Consider the following 19,228-nt stretch of genomic DNA (forward strand, 5'->3'; position numbering starts at 1 on the left):
AGGATAAGAGAATACAATCATTTTTACATTTAACAATTAACCTAAATTCACAAAGAAAAGAAAAAGATAAAAGGAAAGAAGAAGGGAAGTAGAAATATTAAAGCTCCCTAGGTCACTGATACAAATTTGACCGAGACTCGACGAACGTCCAACTTGGCCTACCCCGCCGTTGTTTAGCGCTCTAGTACATGTACTGAGATGTGCGCCTAGAATTATCGAGGAAACCGGTACATGTACCTGTTTGCTATCATCCAGCCAGCCGAACATGAAAACTGACTGGCAGCATGGGCTTCTTTTTGAAAGTGAGCCTCAATTCTCCAACTTACATGACATTACATTTTCGTTCTTTTGTAGTACAATCAACTCCTTTTGTAAATACTGCAAATCGTCAAGCGGGCCTTCAATTGAGGCAACTTTTTTTCCCCTCCTATGTTCTTAGAAGGCGGCAGAGGGCGCATCTCCAGTGACAAGTAAATAGCCACCTACATTCAACTCCACTCGCCGCAACTCATCATCTACAGCTGCTGTTCGTCCGACAACTTTCTTTGACCACTTCTTGCATTTGATAACCCATTCTTCACGGCTCTCTAGTTTCTTCTCGCAATGCCGCTCGTCCTCCGCAAGGCGTCTCTACCTGCCGCAAGGCGCCTCTACTGTGCTTCAGCTTCAGCAGGCCTTCGCATCAACGCTGACCGGCTGCAAGAAACAATCCACCACACATGCCAATGGGGCGCCGCCCATCGGTACGGGAGGTTTGTTATCTATCAAGCTCATGTCAATTGAATTTCTAGATGCTAACAATGGCTGGCAGCGGCCCAAATGAGACGGGCATGTCTCGACTCTCGCTCTCTGACGATGATGCCCAAGTAAGACGCTGGTTTGCCGAAGAGACGAAGAAGCTGGGCTGCAAGCTGGTTGTCGATAATTTGGGCAACATGTTCGCCAGCAGACGCGGATCTTCGCCAAACCCCACGCCCATGATTGCCATGGGAAGCCATCTCGACACACAGCCTCGAGGTGGCCGATACGACGGAATCTTGGGCGTTGTCGCTGCCGTCGAGGTCTTGCGGACTCTTGCGGAGAATGGATACAGCACCAATCATGACGTTGGAGTCGTCAATTGGACAAAGTATGTATTTCAATATTCAACAACAATGATTCTTTATTTCCATGACCTGTCTCCTCTCTTTGTCATACTACCTTTGTTTTATCATCTTTGTTTCTTTGACAAAACTAATGCAAGTTTGTGTGTTCAACAGCGAAGAAGGCGCCAGATTTCCCAAATCTATGATGGCCTCCGGTGTATGGGCTGGCAAGATCCCTCTCGACGAAGCCTATTCTCTCCCCGACATCTTCGACCCCTCAGCCACCGTCAAGTCAGAGCTGCAAAGACTCGGCTACATTGGAGACGTGGCCTGCTCCTCAGCCGGATATCCGCTGGGCGCCCACTTTGAGCTACACATCGAACAAGGCCCAATCCTCGAAGAATCCGGCAAGAAGATTGGTGTCGTTCGAGGCGGCCAGGCATATCGCTGGTTCACTGTAACTGTCAGCGGCCGCGATGCCCACACGGGAACGACGCCCTTCAAGTCACGCAGCGACCCCCTGCTAGCAGCGTCCAAGATGATTGTCTCTTCCAACGCCATTGCAAAGAAGCTCGGCGCCCTGGCATCTACCGGCGTTATCAAAATCCCCCCAAGCTCGTCCACCAACACTATTGCCTCGCAAGTAACTTTTACGCTGGATATCCGCCACCCAGACGACGCCATTGTCGATGAAGTGCAGCGTCTATGCACCGAATCCTTCGGCGCCATCGCCAAAGAAGACGGTCGAGGTGTCCAAGTCGACATGAGTCTCGATACCGACTCTCCCGCGACCAAGTTCGACCCGGACTGTATCAAGATGGTTGAAAAGGCAGCTACAAAGCTGGTGGGCGCCGATGGGTGGCTCCATATAACCAGTGGAGCCGGCCACGACAGTGTCAACACAAGCAGCCGATGCCCAACGACTATGATCTTTGTTCCCTGCAAAGGTGGCGTTAGTCACCATCCGGAAGAATACTGCAGCCCTGAGGACTGGTAAGTTGTTTACTATTATAGCTTGCCCCTGAAATAGACAATAGCCAGACTAATTTGTGGTTGCTATTCATCAAACAGTACCCTAGGAGCCCAGACTCTCCTCGAAGCGGTCATCAACTACGACAAGCTCAAGGCAGGCCAATAGTCAGAGAGTTTAGCGATCATTACAAAGTTTTAGCTTTATCACACAGAGAAGACAGATTGAACTTGGGAAACGAAAGGCAATGATAAATTGACTAAATGTGCTTTTATAGCTACTACATATAACGTGCGTCCCCTGTGACAATGAAAACACCCGCTACCAGACATCTAGATATCCCTTCGACTCGCACTGTAGTCACGACGATGATGAAGACGTTGATAGGTCGTAAATTTCTTCATGCCTGGTTGAATTTGAAAGAGAGAAAATATATTGTGAGCTATCGCCGAGAGGTAAAAGAGTAGTTGTCAAGATGTCCAATAGAAGAGAGAGCTGAGATCTGGACGGAAAGATGACAATGCTCTGGTAACTATACCAGGGTCGTAAGGTTCTATCGTGCCCTCTTGGGCCTAGATAAAACCACGCAGTTGTTTAACCCGCCAATCCACCAACGACCGAAGTGATGTGATGATATAGGGTCGCGCTTCGTCGTGGTGCAAGTATGCAACTCAAGCGGGATGCCATGTTGGACGCGGAATCCAATGCGCTTGAGCATAAGTATAGCGTGATCGAAGTCTCGTTCCTTTTCGAAATAAAATATCACAGTCTGCTCCGTCCGAAAAGTTTGGATCCTTATTCTCAAAGACGGCTGATACGTTTCTATAATTTCCCTTCCACTGCCTGGTGACATGGTGAGATCTGCCAGTTGCATGCTGGCATGGGTCGTAAAATTCTATCACGGCGAGTCTTTGAAATGTGGCCACCACTCTCTTGCAGTCCTGCTCTGGTGGCTTCTCCAGTCTCTCTTCTCTCTGGGTCCAGCGGCGAGGCTTGATGTATGATTTAACCCGTCGTGGGTCATTGGGTCGTAAAGTTTTATCCCGCCAAAGAGTTGCCTCCAGATTTCTCCGGCCATCGAATCACTGGCAACACCCTCTTCTGGAGATTGCAGAGGCTTTAATGGACCATAGAAGCAGCACCTCTACTTCAGCAGACGGTAGCTGATTTCCAATCTTGCCATGGTTAGTAGAGCATCAAGGAAGTTTCTTGAACAAAGTACATACTCGTTCGCGTCACAGGATATCTGCAATGCTTGTTCAATAAGCTGGAGAGCCGTGGTGGTTGGCCCAAGGGTCGTAAAATTCTATCCTGCCGAGCTTTTGAATGCTGGAGGTTCAAGTTTTGCTTGCATGTTCTTCAGCAGGCCCCAACAGATTTTTAAAAGCCTGGGGCAGGTCCACGTGACTGATAGAAGTGATAAACGTTCAGTGTATCAAGCTTCAGCATACTTCAGATGATTATCTAATTCAATATAGCATTAAGAAGATAGCTTCATTGGAAATATATGATGTATTCGATACCAATTGTGTGCTTGCTGTGCAGCATCCTCTCCTTCTATACGGGCAAAACTGAAGTATCGTGTCAGGATAAGGGGAACGGGGTTCACCCTGAGCAAACAACAAGTCTGTACATGTATATATCACTACCAAATCTATTCAACTACTAATTCTCAAAGCATACATAGAATTGATGTAATATTTACTGAATCTTCGAAGCAACAAACGCATCCAACTCCTTCTCGGTCCAAAGCTCCAGACCAAACCGCTCATTCTCCACGTTCTTATACGCGCTCGCATATTTCCCGCCGCAGAGAGCTGACCGCAGCAAACCGGCTCCATTCACCAAGTTGAATCCTTCCCGGGCAAAGCTTTCGAGGCTCTTCTGCAATTCGGCTGCAGCATCCACCTTTGTCTCGGTCCATTCTGGCTCAGGCGATAGGTGCTTTTTGACCAGCCTCACAAGTTGTGCTTGCGTTACAGTCATGTCATGGATGAAGATGATGCGGTTCTCGGTCCCTTCCGGGTTCTTTAACAGATTCGTGACGGCCTTCGCGATGGAAGCTACGGTAGTGACACTGAAGGGATTCTCGCCGTTGTCAACCAGCTCGACTTTTCTGTTGACGTGATCGAAAAAGAAAGGGACGGAGAAAATCAGCTCCATGAAAAGGCCGTTGGAGAAGACGGTATACTCGATTTGGCCGTCTGCTGCCTTTTCAGCCAAATACTGTCGTATTTGTGTCGTCGGGATATGGATTGGGAGATCTTTGGCAAGGGGATCAGTAGATAGTGCTCCAAAGTCCGCCGGGATGAATCGCTTCACGCCCGCCTCGATAGCAGCATCGATGATAATCTTCTGCTCCGGTATAGCTGCTGGAGCTACGGTAGAAACCACCGCGTCTTTGCCCTTCAGAGCATCGATCAAGCTACTGAGCGAAGAGTAGTCGACTTCTGCAACTTGAACTCCTGAAGGCAGGTCTTTGACGGAGGACTTGGAGCGAGTGAATAGGGTGACATCGAAGCCTTGATCAAGTAGCTGTGACAGGACAGCAGAACCGAGCATTCCTTTCTGAGGATAGGTTGATTAGTGGGTGATAGGAGTAGCACAGACATAGGGAAGAACGTACACCAAGGAGGGCGATATGCTTGAATGAAGCCATTGTCAGTGATAATTGGTGCGTGGATAGTAGACACTTTAGAGAGTAATGATATTGATATCTAATGAGAGTGTGGCAATAAATTATAGAAATGTTGAAATCGTAACTCTATTTATACGCTTATTCTTGCTGCTTCTCAAGCGCGTACGCCGGGATTATTGGCCATTTTCGAAACTCCGCAAATTCACGAAGTGCCGAAAGCGCGATTCCATGATTCCATAATTCCATACACCAAAAGCATTTCCTGATTGTGGAACATCTGATACTGATTCATGGCGTTGTAAATTGTGCTGCCTGATCAGCGGAATGGATCAAAGTAGTAGGTTTTAAGCCTTCAAAGCGGAGTTTCAGGCGGCGTGGCTAGCGGAAATTGTGACGGGATGAATCCTTCATGCGACATGATTGAGTTAGTATTAGCAAAAGGCATGGGTTCAGTGATAGTTGTTCATCTGCTACATTGCCAAATTTTAGCATTTGCCGGTTTGGTTGGGGAGAACTCCTGATTTTGACAGGATACCAAGACGTTGCCTGTCCAATTGACTAATGGCAGATTAGACAGTTGTGCTGTGGAATTAACGTCTTCTATATACCTCTTTGCTGTCTGGTTTCGTGAAGTATTCGAAGAGAGAATGATGCTGAAACTACTAGCAGTTCAAATTGCAATTTGAGTTCTACAATCTAACCAAGGAGAATTAAGCATACATAGTATGTACAACAATGCAAACCATTTATTTCCTTCATCGGGTTATGTCTTCCGCTTATTAAGCACATCATCTTCGACAGCCAGCTTGCGCTAGAAAACCAGATTACCAAGATGAGGACAAGTCGAGCAGAGCATCTGAGTCTTCTTGTGTCCATGTTTTGCTGCAAATTGAATCACCTATCCGTCACTGTTCGTGATAACTACCAAGTAGCGATGATTAGTGTGGCTCTTATTGCCGGCGGTGCAAATCCCAGATCCCACATTCTCCGCAAAAGTCCGCCAAGATTCCTTTGACTCAAGTGGCTCCAATGGCAGGCGACATGTCATATTAACAGCTATTGGCTCATAACCGAGTATATATGGAAAAGATTCTGCGCAGAGTTGTTTTATATCTTGCTCTTCCCGGCTATAACTGGAGATGGGATTTTAAAGCTAGGAGGATCAGACCTCAAGACTCCGCAAATCGCAATTGTTTTATTCCGTGGATGATGCTTGCAGTCCAGTCTATAAAGGAATTAGTAGGGTGCCAGGGAAGCACTCTTTAGACAGAGGCTTACCTCTTTCACCTCGCCGGCTCTGGGCTCATAAAACTATCTTGCTGAGCCGTCAAAACGCTGAGGCCTCAATAGACCGGAAGATTTGGAACAAGCTTGCGGCATAATTAGCAGACTACCACAGAAACCTTCTTGCAGTGGAAGACCTACTCGTTTCGCCTCATAGGCGACTGGGTCGTAAAGTTCTACCCCGCCAAGGCCGTCGTTGATCTGGATAGTATGTCGCAAAGGAGAACTAATTCGCGGCTGGTACGTATTCTTCTGCTAGATCCGTCCGCTGATGCGACTGCGATGATCCGATTCCTGTGATATGTCGCATCAGCAGACGGAATCTAGCTTTGTCGTGGTACAAGTATGCAGGCCACAGGGGGCTGCTGGGTCGTAAAATTCTATCCGGCCTGTCAAAGGATTAGCGGAGGCTATACTACTATCAGAAAGCCTCTAAGAGGGCAACTTCTTTCGCCTCATCGGCTATCCATAGAGTCTAATTACCTCGAAGATGTATCTGGCCACAGCAGGCCATTGGGTCGTAAAGTTCTATCTCGCCTCTTCATCGTCTCCGCCTGAATCTCTTCTTTGTATGTCTGAAGATTGATTTTGTGGTTAATAGGGTTTCCCACAAAGTTCACAATCTAAATCTACTCACATCGTCTCTTCCATCAAGAGCTTGCGTATTCAACCAGATGATCTTGATCAAATCAGATGATCTTGACTCTGTGTGTACATCTTCCAAGGCGTTCTAGGCCAGGTTTGCTGTGTTCTCTGGCGAGTGTTGATGAAGAGAGGAGAGGCAGTCAACGAGAATATCGTGAAAGATGCTGTCAACTACAGAGAAATAACGAGACACCGATGTATCTAGAGACTTCAAAGTCAGCCAGAGTCAAGGCAAAGATACAAGTTGGGTGCATACTCATCGTATGGTAGATTTGATAGAGAGAAAAGCTGCCCATAATATTTGGAAATGAAGCTTTGGAACAGACGATGGTAAAAGCGTAACAGAGGGAGGCAGAGATAGAGGGCATAGAGTGGCGGAGATAGTAGTGAAGAGGAGAAAGAATCAACATCTTGGGCAGGGTAGAGCATGACAGAAGAATGTCGAGGATCGGCGGGAGGAGCAGCCTCTGGCAAGCGAAATGTGATGAATGGAGGAAGTTGCCACGAGATTGTTGGGATTCAGCGGTCAACACTTCAGCACGCAAAAGGTACAGAATACCTGGAGCAGCAGGGAAGAAAGATTTATATATTAAAACTTAGCAATCCCGTTCAGGGTCGTAAGGTTCTATCCATAGCCGAGTGGGTAGCGCCTTACGATCCATTTTTGTATTTTTGCTCTGTTTTTCAGACATCGTAGGTTCAACTCCTCGATAGGAGAGGTCATCTCCGTTCGATGGTGAAGATGGATGCATTTTTTTGCTCTTTATAGAGAGGCAAGTTTGCTTTACGCCGTATCCAGAATGCTACGGTAGGTATATCGATAGCATATTTAACCAATAAAATTGAAACCAGAACCGTAGGACGAATATTTTGATGCGTGTTTGATGGTTAAAGATTATCATTTGATTTCTGGAAACATGTGGCAGCCGGCAGTGTGGCGATGGGGTGGGTGAGGAGCCTAAAGGGGAGGAGAAACACCAGCTCAGCCTTGGATAGCTGGCAAAAAGAATTTCCTCAAAAGTAAAAGACTAAAACAGTAATGGTCTTTCTGCTATTTTCATTAATATTTTACAATTGTATCATGCATTTACAACGGACACGTGAACATCGCGGCGAAGTACAGCAGAATCGATTCGAGGCGCAGACTGAAATCACCAGCCAAATTTCCACAGCAGTCAATTTTTATTTCTAGTGCGATAACTTCGATACATTCGAAACGATTGTTCGAGGCATTCATTTTTGCCATTTCATAATGTCTTTCCATGCCTTGTGACTGGCTCTTGTATATGCAAAGAGAGTCAAGATATGGCCCAGGCAAATGCATGCCTTGTATAGGCACTATCCATCATTACACAAATTGGAAGACACTGTACAAAATGAAACGTAAAACTCCGTAATCACGATGAATTTCTGTATTTAATATTCCCACCCAAAAGATGACGCCCTTTACATGCACACTCTATCATCCAGATTTGTCCCAGCGCAATGCAGCATGCCAAATATAGATTGATAAAACTCCCTGTTTCTAGCGCACAGCTTGGAGAGATCATATCAGTCAATAAAAACCCACGAGCCATTTCTGTCCTCCAGCAGCTTCAACATCACTCCAGTCCTCTTTGGTGATTGCTCTCTTCCCCTTGCCGACCGCCCAAGTCTTGGGTCGTAATTTCTATCCCGCCTGGGGGATGGTTGCTCTGACTTCTTCTTCCTCTCCGTCTTCTTCACTGCCACTATGAGAAGGGATGTCCTGTACGAAGAGGCACCACGCCGTGATGGCGATGGGTCTGCCAGCGGCTGACTTGATGCTTTTCGCGGTTCTTGCAGAGCTCAGGGTCGTAAAATTCTATCCTGCCTTTCGGCAAGAGTCTGTCCGCTGGAGAGGTGATTTTATCTCGTGCCAACAGACGCAGTATAAAGAGTCAGCGGAGTGACTGGTTGCTCTTGTTTTCGCTATGCTTCCGGGAGCTTTAGCGACCATGAAATCCACGTATAGAAGGTCAACTCACTTTTGTACCACGTTGAAGAATCCTGAAGAGGCGATTCCGCACACCACGATTCAACCAGCTTGCGTCCCGAAATCCAGCCAAGCGGTAGTAGTGATGCCACCAGCTACGGTAGTCCGCTTTAGCCGCCACTCCAGCCGCGTTTCTGCATGCCGTTGCAGAAATATCGAGCAGCATCGTAAACTCATACTAGAAACGAGATGTTAGCGCCAGTTAGGTAGGTTGGGGAATAACGCAGCGAAATAGGACGAGGGCGATGCAGCTTGGCACCTACTAGTTGATATAACTTGACCTGTTTCAGGTCGTTGGGTCGTAAGATTCCATCACGGGAGAGAGCCCATACTTGAGAAAGTTGCCAGGTGCGATATAATTCCTCTGATCTGTATACGCAGTGGCTGTCTAGAGACATCAACAATCTCCTGGGTCACCGGACCAAAGTGGATGGGCCCCTTTGCCCTCCGACGTTTCTTCAGAGAGCTGCTGGATGGCTGGATTGAAGAAACGCCAGAGGGCTGGCTGGTGAGGTCAGGCTTCAGGTGTGCCTGAAGAAACGTCAGTAAAAATGGCCATGAATAAAAGGGTTGCAGCCTTTGGCAGGATCACGACCTTTTGCTCAGCTGCCAGGGCCAGGCCGCTTTTCTTGGCCTCTCATCGACGGGCGCGGGCTTGGCTTTTGGCGGAAGACGGATAATGAAGAAACCAGAAGAGAGGGAAGATTTGGCAAGTTTAGTTTAGCAAAGATATGACCGGGGGAGATGTCAAAGAAGAGTTGCCATGGAGAAACTGAACCGCATGTGGGGAGACCAGCAATTTCCGATGACAAAGAAGAGCGGCCAAAGCCTCGATCTGCTGCAAGTACGAGCAAGATTGAGGCAATAGCATTAGGCAGCCTGATGTACATGTCGCTACGAGGTACTACCCAGTTGCTGTCTTCGGATTTGTATCCACCTGTACTATGAGGTGTTTCCGGTCTCCTCTGTTTCGATGTCCTCTTCTGGATGAATCCATATAAGAACACTTCGGATGGACATCTATTCAATAAGCTTTATACAATGGCCTGGATTCATATCATGTTAAGCCCCGTGTCAAAGATGCGTACTGCAACATGCAATACAATATCCCCCGGCAGTGCAGTACAGGTGTCAACGCAATACTTGCTGAGTTTCCAATCCGTGGGCGGGCAGGTTGGTGCTTGCCTCCATTCACTGCACCGCAAGAATGAGCAAATCGTCATTGTTGTCTTCGTATTCGCTCTCATCTCACTCGCGAGCCACTCACAGAGCTTCGTCACCCTCCCTCCCTCCCCAAGACTCCACTCCTCTTGCTTGTTGAGTCTCCAGGCAGCGGTCAAGAGCGGTCACAGGATGCTTTTGTTGAGATAAGGTTGATCGAGATTGCCGTCTTGGATCTGCTGAGTGACGCGTCCTGAGTCACGCTGCCAAACTCAAAGTTTTCCTCTCTTCTACTTCTCCCCTTCTCCCCCTTCTACCATTTCTTCATCTCCATCTGCTTTCTCCATCTCCTCGCATCCTCCATCTTCTCTGCATCCAGCTTTTGGTCCAGTAAAGATTTCCTTCATCAAGATGGATTCATACCAACCACCGCTCTGAGCCCGTTTTGCTGTTCTTTCACCCCTCTTGCAGAAAACAGTAACATCATGATGCTATTGAAAGCCCCCTGACCCTCTTTATCCTTTTTCCAACTGTTTTTCACCTGGAGACATTCAATGGCCACACTTCCACTGGCCCTCCCTGCAGGCCCACAATCTTCAGCTACGGCGTATGCAGTCTTTGCAACATCCTCTCCATCCATTGTGGCTGGCTTGTTGCATCCCTTCGCCTCTTACGGCAGTCTGAGTATGCTTCGCCCAGTTTCTGTTCTGAATGACTCTGAGTTTCCGGTCGAGCTGACACCGTCGTCTGTTATATCTAGAATCACTTCCTCCACATCTGCTTTCTGCCACACAAGCGGCTACCCAGAGCGGCCTTCTTACGGACAGCTTCCTCTGTTTCTGTCCTATCATCCTCAATGCCACTGGATAATTCCTTTCGTTTTCCTCAGAAGTGACTCTGTGGTTTACTGCGTCAAGGTTGGTGATCTTATACTGTTGGTTGTGATTCTCGTTTGCTGACCTTTTCGAAATTCTAGCATCACGGCACACTATTCATTATCGCTGCCAAAAACATCACTGCTTGTAATTCTGCTACGGAATCCTTCCTTGACTGTAGGCGACATCGTCTATCAGAAGCCACTGGTAGACGACGTGGATGACCTCGTTATCGATCTCCACAGAGGTTAGCAGCATTGCCACTATTGGGACGTGCAGTATTCGCCGTCATTGAATCCTGCTCCTCAAGCTACTTGACCCAATGAGTTGAGCGGTATGGTAAGCCTTTCTATCACCCAAGCCAACAGTGGGTGAATACTAACCCATGGTCTGACAGGACCAACACTACATAATCTTACGGCAAAATGAATTCTTTTTCTCTTCTACGGCTTTGGACTTCGGCCCCTCAGCAGCGGTAGAACCTTACGACCCAGATGGCTCTGCGTTGCGAAGACGCAGCCAGAGCCACCATTTCAGCCAGAGATGGAGCTCAAGCCAGGGATGGAAACGGGCGAAGTGATTGAAATGGCTGATCGTCCAACGCTGCAGCCAGAGGTTCCTCATCCATCAACTGAAGGCCTGTTCCAAAAGGCATATCCATCCATCAACCGCCTATCGGAGTCCCAGTCTAGAAAAAAGAGAGACGGCACTCCGCCCCTGCGCTTCAAAAGGTGGCGTCCACAGCCCTGATGGGCAAGATGGAACCTTACGACCCATGGGCCTCGAGTCCATGTCGCCGCCGCCAGCTCCACCCCAGCACTCGCTCATGCACGGCATAAAATGCCAGAGTGATAGAACTTTACGACCCCAACATCTTTCCCAAGTCATCGATGTATCTCTGCTCCCAATTTGTTATCCAATTTTTCGCAACTTCCTAACTCCGTCGTCCGGCAGGAGGTCTATTGAGGCCGAGGCCGGCGGTGGCTTTCCCACGCCATCGAAAACTTTACGTTCGGGGAGAAGGAGACGCATGCCATCGTTGAGCGCTGAGTTGTCTGGCAGGAGGTGTTTGAAGCCGAGGCGGTTTCGGCGCTCTACCGATGTGGGCGGCCTGGCAGGAGGTCTATTGAGGCCGAGGCCAGTGCCGCCCGCAGAAGTAGAGCTGCCTGGCTGCTAGAGAGGGCAAACAAAGCCACTTCACAGTTGCTTGATCAGTACGAGGAGGAGGAGGTGGGTGGTGGGTGGAGGTTTCTCTGTCCCGGTCTATTGAGGCCTCAGTCTACATGTCATTGCGGTTTGGGGCGCGCAGGGTTCTTTGTGCAGTTGTACAGCAGGCAGTTGGCAGCCTTTTGCTGGAAGTGAGTTGGCATTCCTTGGCATGGACAGGCAGATGAGATTGTGTGTTTGGGGTGGGCTTTAATTGAGATGGGAATTTGTCCTAGATTCATGCTTCCTTGTTCCATTAGCTCATCTTGAAATGTATTCGAATTTCTCCTCCATCGTCGTGCCATGTTATTTGTCCGGGTGATTCTTAGAAACCATTTTCCTTTGTGTTGGTAATTTGGAAAGCTATTTATGTCTCTCGCCTAGTGTACGCGCCGAGACCATCTTCTCTCAATTCTATGACTAGCCCTTTGTACTATCTACTCATGGTCCCTTTGTCTTTATGTTTATCTATTTGCTCTTTACTCTTCATTCCTCTGCATATGTTTCACACACCCGAGACTAGTTGTCGAGAATACTACCGAGACGCTCTCTTTACTCGGTGCCATTGAGTCCATTATCGCTCCCCTTCTAAGAAAGAATGACGTACATGTTAATGTCCTGCTAGACGAGACCGTGACTCCAATCATTTGTCATAAACTTGTCATATCTTTTTCTACCCTGAGCGATTATAGCGACTAGGCTGACATCGGAGACAGACAATGACGCTCATGACTAACGCAGAGCTCTTTGATGGCTGTCCTCGGGAAAAGGAACAAAAAGACGTCGGCTAGTGACACCGCTGTAGTTCGACGAGGACATGATAGACTACTGCGAGACAGAATCTTGAATGGTTAGCTATGTTCACTAGCGGGTTTGGAAACAAATCTATCGGTCTGTACGAAGAGAGAAGGATGGCAATCCACGTCGATGCGCGATAATGAGCTGTGGAGCAGTGATGGAAGTGACTACTTTATAGCTGCATCAAGAATACAGATAAATATCAAGGCCTTCTTCTGTCGCTTGGTTTGCTTTAATAATTAAAGGTAGACTCTTAATAGCTGCCGAGCCAGTCTTTGACGTGGGGGAGTAATCGGGCGTAGATGGAATGACGCTTCGACAACGGGTCTTGACTGAACATACGTGATGATCTTTGGCAGAACATAGAAACTAATCTAATTTCTTCTTGCCATAGGCCGAGGATGTGTTTCGCGGTATGGCTTTTGCAACTTGTTGACGCGGTAAGGCATCATCCCTCTGGCTTTTGAAGTTGTATTGGGCGATAATGGAATCCCAAAGAGAGGAGGACGTTAGCGACAGGGTTATAACGTGGAATTATGTTATAAATAGATCCTGGCTGTCATCTTTTTGATAAATTGAGCCTCCAGATGGCAAAGTCTGGGGCGCAATAAGTTCTGCCGTTGGAGTGGACGCCGGGAATAGTAGCGTTGTATGGATGATGGGGACTAGCGAAGCTGCTTTGTCAACACTTGTTGCGCTCAGCATGAATCGCAAGGATATGGAAGGTTCGAAATCGTAGAGGGATGTAAAATATTGATGGTCAGAATAAAAAAAAAAAAAAAAAAAAAACTGAAATTATTGATATTTCTTTCAGGAATAGAATAGATCGAAAGAGGAGAAAGCTTAGGGGATAAAAAGTTATAGGGTAGCATGCGAAAAAAGCAAAAAGATGGACACGAGGGGAATTGAACCCCTGACCTTTCACATGCGAAGCGAAAATCATACCCCTAGACCACGCGCCCAATTAGTTACAGGAGCTTGCGCAAAACTTACTTATACGGCTATGATTTGGATATCGACGCGGGTCTGGGAAACACCAAGAATGAATTGTTCACGTCGCTACTATTGTGGATCAGAGAATGTACGAATCGCTATTAATAATCTTGACTCATGTGCGTCAACTGAAAGCAATTGAATAGCCTTAGCGGATTTTCCTTTCTTTTCTTTCATTGTGATTGCTACATACATACAGATAGCTAGCCCAAAGAAATTGCTGATACAATGAACAAGGGGGAATATTTCCTTTATGCCATATTCAACAAGAATCTCTTTCATTTCGCTGTATTTTGGCGTACCTGGGCCGAGCACCGGATCCCAGCCCTCTACAGCAATAAAGCCCTGATGTTTAAGATACCGCCTCCGCTGAATCTCACTCCCTGTTCTACTGTTTTCTTCCATCGATACTGTAAGCAGTAACATTGGTCACGCCTATGGCGATGATAAATGGACAGCCTGTAGGCGATATGGGGTTAAAAGGACTCCCGGGACAACTGTCAGCAAATCCACCTACGCCTCCATCTCGCAAGGGTAAAGCGACGGTGACTCCCTCTAAACCCAGCTTCATCCACTCTTTGCACTAATGCCGCTGGTAATTCATCGGTTAGATGGCTCCGTCTTCATCGTAGAAGACGTAGATGACGTCGTTTTTGTGTCTGAATACGTTGCGTCAACGCCCGCTAAACCACCCGTCTGTCCAAATGCAGAGCGAGTATAGTAGATTTGACGACAGTGTCAAAGAAGATGTTGAAGAGGCCACTAATTCCATTGCCCCCAGCTTCACAAAGACATCATCGACTAGATAATTGACTTCCCCATCGGGGCACACATGTGGATATGACGCCTGGAAGTCAAGCCCGGCTCCATAGGCGGCGTCGTATGGCAATGAAGAGGGCGGCGACGCTCCATCAATACCAACCAACTTTGTCTTTGTGCGCATGGAGCTTGAAGAAAGTATTGACGCCTTCTGGGTTGTAATGCTGCGCTTGTGCTGAGTAGGTACGACTCGAGCTATATAGAGGAGCGCTGCCGCTGCCGTTGCTATCACACAGAATTCCCTCTAACGATTAGCCGCCCAGGGCGATCTTGTAATAAGTCTACTAGGCATGGTATCGCGTCCACTTTCTTGATGCCGGCCTCACAGAAGGGGGTGATATTGCATATCTGGAGTGTAGTCGAGATGCAGTGCGAGTGGTAATTATTGCCGCGTTAGAGCTCAACAAAGTCGGCCTTTGATGTTCAAGCGTCAATAATAGCAGTGATATTATTTTACCCGTCATTGCCAGTTCTTGTTATTAGACTAAAGAAGACTTTTGGTAAGTCTTGTGCTTTAATATTGGGTGAGAAGTGATAGTGATTTCTGGTAGTATACCTTTGAGCTTCATGCATCCCCGGATGGGAGAACAGTGATAAATCTTTAATAAACAAGGACAACTATCACGAGTGGCCAGGATCTGACTGCTTCATGAATAATCCATAGTAAAATATCCCAAACCGTTGTTTTTCCAAAAGATGGGGCAAAAACAATAGCCAGATGCAAGAGCGCAGAGCCAGTAACCAAGGATAACAAGGGTGCCATGGCCATTTACAAACAATTTGTATAACAACAGACGTAATAGACGCAATGAAACAACACCAAAGACGCGTACTCGGGTTGCGTTGAAACATCCAATCTCGGCTGATGGGTTTGGTTATCTTCACTGCATCGTATTTCTGCACCTTTAGCACGATATTCGCTTTGTTGATGGTATAATAGTCCTCTGGCACAGCGAAGTAGTCATCCCCTCAGCCTAATCATTCATCATCGCCCTCTGCTCTCTCGCGGTCTTTGCCTGCGCTGCTGGCTTCGGTCAGGGTGGGCTTCTTCGGGCGGCCTTTTCTTGGCTTTGAATCAAAAGTTTCGTTGTTTTTCCACCGTTTGAAAATAGCATATGCAGTCGAAGCAGATGTGTTGAATTCGAGCGCGACAGCGCGGTAAGATTTTCCCTCTGATATCTTGGCGCACATTGCAGCTCTTTGTATGGTGGTAAACTCATGGTTTTTCTTACGACCTTTGCTAATAACGGCACCGAATTCGCGTTTTTGTGTCATTTTTCCGTAACGAAATAAGTAATGGGATGTAGTCGAATGTAAGTGAAAGCAATTAAAGGAAGAAGAGTTGTTTTTGCGGATTGGAAACGTGGCGCGTTTTTTGGTGGGGGTGTTCGTAAACTTTTGGCCACTTCTTGCAGCTTGAGGTCAACTCCCTTGTTTCTGATGCGCAGAACTTGACTATATATATTTGACTGACACGTGTGCGCATTCAACCGTTTTATACTCCAGCACCAGAGTTGCGACTGGGTCGTAGGTGAAGAATGGTTGAAATTGACGTGACGTACAACTTGGTACACAACTACCCTAAGGAATAAATATGTACTGCGACGCAAAATATATACTTGAACGTCGATAATAGTAAAACGTTCAGCATCCCGTGCTGGCATATTTCGGTAAGTGTCGATATTGTCGAGTTGAATGAAGGTAAAAAGACAACAATAGAAGAAACATATGGAAATCAATCCATATCACCTCCATTCACTGCTCTGAGCAACACAGAATTTCCCCCATTCTGATATGCAGTTGCACCAAGAGGGTAATGCGCACCAAACAAATGTCCTCTTCCATTGTTGCTGTAAAACACCGAGTTGTTCTCATAACCGGATCCAGGGTCAGTCTGGTGTGTTACGATCCCCAGCCTTGCGACAAAATCTAGCTGGTGCGCGTAATGCTCGGTGACTCTCGAGAAGCTGCTCAGTAAATCATTCCGGACAAGGTCGGTACGGCCTACCCTCCAGTCAATGCTCGGGTTTCCAAATGTAAACACCCTCAGCTTCTGTTGCATGTTATCAACCAGAAGCCCCTGAGTGACCAGGTCTATCAGTGCGAGCCGTAGGAGTAGGCAGCCTTGGGAATGCGCAATGACGACCACCTTTTGAAGCTTGTTATCCTGTAGGGCTCTTTCGAGCTCTTCCTTGATGGCATCCTGTGCAGCCATACTGCTTCTTGTCTGTTGTAGGAGTGGATTTGGCCCGGCTGCACCGCGCTCGCCACAACATTCAACTAAATCCCAGAGGAGACTGTCGCTCCTGTTGAAGATGCCGACGACTTCTCTCTGGAAAATGTTGCAGATCTTATCACAGGAGCCCTCGAACCAGACACGCTCGTTGGCAATGCCGTTTATGAAGAACCATTTCTCGCCATGAGGGGATTCCTCGCACTCAGAGACATGGGTTGGTTGGGGAGGATTGCCCGACTGGTCAAAGTCGCTTTGCAGCTTCACGTTCATTTCGACTGTATCAAGAGTGTTTCCTGAATTCTGTGCCCTTCCTAGTCTGATGATATTAGCAAGGCACATCAATAATCGCTGTATCTGGTAGACGACGGCATGCCGGTTCTCTGCCCTGTCAAGGTCTAGTTCATTATACGGATTTTGCCGACCTGGAGGGAACTCTGTGGCGAAAGTGTTTCCTGCACCATTGCCAATTACCTGTCCTGGTATGACGTTTGCTGGCCTGACCAGGTCGTATAAGAACGATATTAATGCGACAAAATTGTCTAGAATAAAGTCTAGGGTGGTTCTATTCTCGCGGTTTGTGAAGATGCCTCTGAAGATGAGGGCTGCCCCGCCCAGACTTTGCGTCAATGCCTCCAGGGAGTGTTGTGTTACTCGCAAGACTGCGTCGACGGTTGCCGTACTGCTCGCGGCCACGAAAATGTTTATGGCACTTGCGATTAGGAAGTCGGCCATACCGTTAACTAAGTCGAATATTACCATGGCCAACCGTCGTAAGCGCGAATGGGGATTGTTGATATAAAGCTACACGCCTAGAATTATATTCAGGCAATCAATACGACTTGGGACATGATGTCTGCTTATTGAGTAAGTAGCAAGTGGTTTCTTTATAACTGTGCATATTCACAAAATCACAGTAACACCATGGCGTGGTGGTGAGGAATGCAAATTTTGTTGTGGCTTGCTGAAGCCATCTTGGCTGAGCGATGCCTTATTGAGTTATATTCACATGTGAGCCTTGGGATGTCCAATCTGCCTGATATCTTGCGACAAAGACATCTTGACATGACCATGGATGGAAGACGTTGGGTATGTAAATGATGCTCTGGTATGGGTGGCTTGAATCAAATAGAGTCTTTGGCTGAAGAAAGCAGCTGAAGAAACGGGCTGAAAGCAATATGCACAGTTGGCTTCCCGCCACATTTACTAAATCAAACCTACATGAAAAGGTTGAAGCTAAATATCAACACGATTGTAAGTATTATGGTATTTGATGCCAAAAGTAGAATAGGAATCATACGCTACCTGTAGATGGTTATTTTAACCAAGAACATAATGCTCGGCCGGCTTCTCTGCCTTGGTGGCAAGTAATAATATTATGGAAAGTGTGACCCGTAGCCACAGAGTCGCAGAATGTGCCTGCTTGATTTCGACCCATGGTAAGGGATAGTGGTATTCGAGATATATTGTCTCTAATCCGTACCTAGTAGTTACTCTGTAAATTTGTTAGAAGTTTAATTCAAGCATTGCATATTGGTATGTCGCAGCTCACTTTCTATACCATCGGCCAAATGCAGCTACGCAACCATCAACTCTTCGTCTGCACCGTGCTTATGGCATTGCCACTATTTTCGGTAAATGGACAGTTGTTTGTCAATGGTCAGCGGACCATCTATTAAGAGACCGAGCCGCCAGAACGAGGTAGTCGATCTCTGGCCAGGTCGTTGCCGGCAAAGCCCGTATCATGCTAGCTGATCCAGTCAATGGAGTCAGCAATTCCAAATATCTGCGTTGTAGGATGCTATCGCGGCTTTGGTAACAACAAACGAAACCTGTCCTCTGAGGGATAGGCAGAAGTAGCTTGCCCTCGGAGGTATAACTGTAACAAAGGCCAAGCTTCGAAGTCGATGCCACAATATTTGAAACTTCTGGATTTGGCCTCTGCCATTCGGGTTCTTCACACAATAGAGGCCTGCCATTAATGAAGCTGCCTATCCGGTACTAGATTTGCAGTGGCAAAGCAACAGCTGCGTCGTGTCGCCAAAATAACAGGCGATTGTTCGTCGGGTCTCGCTCTATATCCGAATTGACTATGAGGGCAGCTATTTTCTGCATTAGCCGCCCTTGATCAGGCCTTTGCTTTTGAACCTGGGCGGAGTGCGAGAGAAGCTTTCGAGTAGCAGAGGTGATAATTGCTGATCAAAGATTCTCCATAGCAGAGACAGGGAGATTGATGAGTTCCATGGATGCGATGGGAGATTATTGAACAAGAATGCTTTGCAGTGCAGATTTAGAAGCAGGATTTTGGATTGAGAGAGGGCGTGGACAATTTCTTGTCTGTTGGGGGGGGGGGGGGGGGGGGGGGGGAGGGGGGGGCTAATCAGGGCTGCTTCAGGGCCAAGACGCTGTATTCAGTGGCTATCGCCAAATCCTAGCGGGTGTTTAGCGACTATAGAAGCCTCCAGCTGTGGATGGCATTTTAGCGCAAGAATACAGGAAGTTAGCCG

General features: G+C 47.3%; 7 protein-coding genes and 1 non-coding gene across 8 annotated transcripts; 2 read left to right on the forward strand and 6 right to left on the reverse strand.

The window, feature by feature from the left end:
* The first annotated feature begins 317 nt into the window (after positions 1–317).
* Positions 318–2,376, forward strand: TrAFT101_000290 (uncharacterized protein). Its single transcript, XM_024899281.2, has 4 exons — positions 318–752; positions 812–1,129; positions 1,260–2,078; positions 2,157–2,376. Exons 1-4 carry the CDS (start codon positions 604–606, stop codon positions 2,221–2,223), a joined length of 1,353 nt encoding a protein of 450 aa, XP_024764497.1. The 5' UTR covers positions 318–603; the 3' UTR covers positions 2,224–2,376.
* Positions 2,377–2,608: 232 nt separating this feature from the next.
* Positions 2,609–2,929, reverse strand: TrAFT101_000291 (uncharacterized protein; the record flags this gene model as incomplete). Its single annotated transcript, XM_024904305.2, has 1 exon — positions 2,609–2,929. The coding sequence occupies one exon, from the start codon at positions 2,927–2,929 to the stop codon at positions 2,609–2,611; it is 321 nt and encodes a 106-aa protein (XP_024764498.2).
* An 827-nt stretch (positions 2,930–3,756) lies between these two features.
* Positions 3,757–4,714, reverse strand: TrAFT101_000292 (uncharacterized protein; the record flags this gene model as incomplete). Its single annotated transcript, XM_024905858.2, has 2 exons — positions 3,757–4,623; positions 4,682–4,714. The coding sequence occupies 2 exons, from the start codon at positions 4,712–4,714 to the stop codon at positions 3,757–3,759; spliced, it is 900 nt and encodes a 299-aa protein (XP_024764499.2).
* Positions 4,715–8,541: 3,827 nt separating this feature from the next.
* Positions 8,542–9,034, reverse strand: TrAFT101_000293 (uncharacterized protein; the record flags this gene model as incomplete). Its single annotated transcript, XM_024909340.2, has 3 exons — positions 8,542–8,577; positions 8,629–8,814; positions 8,900–9,034. 3 exons carry the CDS (start codon positions 9,032–9,034, stop codon positions 8,542–8,544), a joined length of 357 nt encoding a protein of 118 aa, XP_024764501.2.
* Positions 9,035–9,730: 696 nt separating this feature from the next.
* Positions 9,731–10,667, forward strand: TrAFT101_000294 (uncharacterized protein; the record flags this gene model as incomplete). Its single annotated transcript, XM_066125970.1, has 2 exons — positions 9,731–9,809; positions 10,558–10,667. The coding sequence occupies 2 exons, from the start codon at positions 9,731–9,733 to the stop codon at positions 10,665–10,667; spliced, it is 189 nt and encodes a 62-aa protein (XP_065982067.1).
* Positions 10,668–13,566: 2,899 nt separating this feature from the next.
* Positions 13,567–13,638, reverse strand: TrAFT101_000295. The gene has a single exon. It is a non-coding gene; the product is annotated as a tRNA-Ala (tRNA).
* Positions 13,639–15,466: 1,828 nt separating this feature from the next.
* Positions 15,467–15,763, reverse strand: TrAFT101_000296 (uncharacterized protein; the record flags this gene model as incomplete). The annotated part of the gene is made up of 1 exon (XM_024902272.2): positions 15,467–15,763. One exon carries the CDS (start codon positions 15,761–15,763, stop codon positions 15,467–15,469), a length of 297 nt encoding a protein of 98 aa, XP_024764505.2.
* Positions 15,764–16,223: 460 nt separating this feature from the next.
* Positions 16,224–17,483, reverse strand: TrAFT101_000297 (uncharacterized protein; the record flags this gene model as incomplete). Its single annotated transcript, XM_024907388.2, has 1 exon — positions 16,224–17,483. One exon carries the CDS (start codon positions 17,481–17,483, stop codon positions 16,224–16,226), a length of 1,260 nt encoding a protein of 419 aa, XP_024764506.2.
* Positions 17,484–19,228: the final 1,745 nt, after the last annotated feature.

Source organism: Trichoderma asperellum, chromosome 1, assembly GCF_020647865.1.
Source record: "Trichoderma asperellum chromosome 1, complete sequence".
Lineage (NCBI taxonomy): Eukaryota > Fungi > Ascomycota > Sordariomycetes > Hypocreales > Hypocreaceae > Trichoderma > Trichoderma asperellum.

Bases quoted from the DNA above. Each gene is read 5' to 3' on its own strand.
- TrAFT101_000290 (XM_024899281.2), top strand. From the start codon at position 604: ATGCCGCTCGTCCTCCGCAAGGCGTCTCTACCTGCCGCAAGGCGCCTC. The intron at 753-811 runs GTTTGTTATCTA...AATGGCTGGCAG, and splicing joins GCCGCCCATCGGTACGGGAG to CGGCCCAAATGAGACGGGCA. The intron at 2,079-2,156 runs GTAAGTTGTTTA...TTCATCAAACAG, and splicing joins TACTGCAGCCCTGAGGACTG to TACCCTAGGAGCCCAGACTC.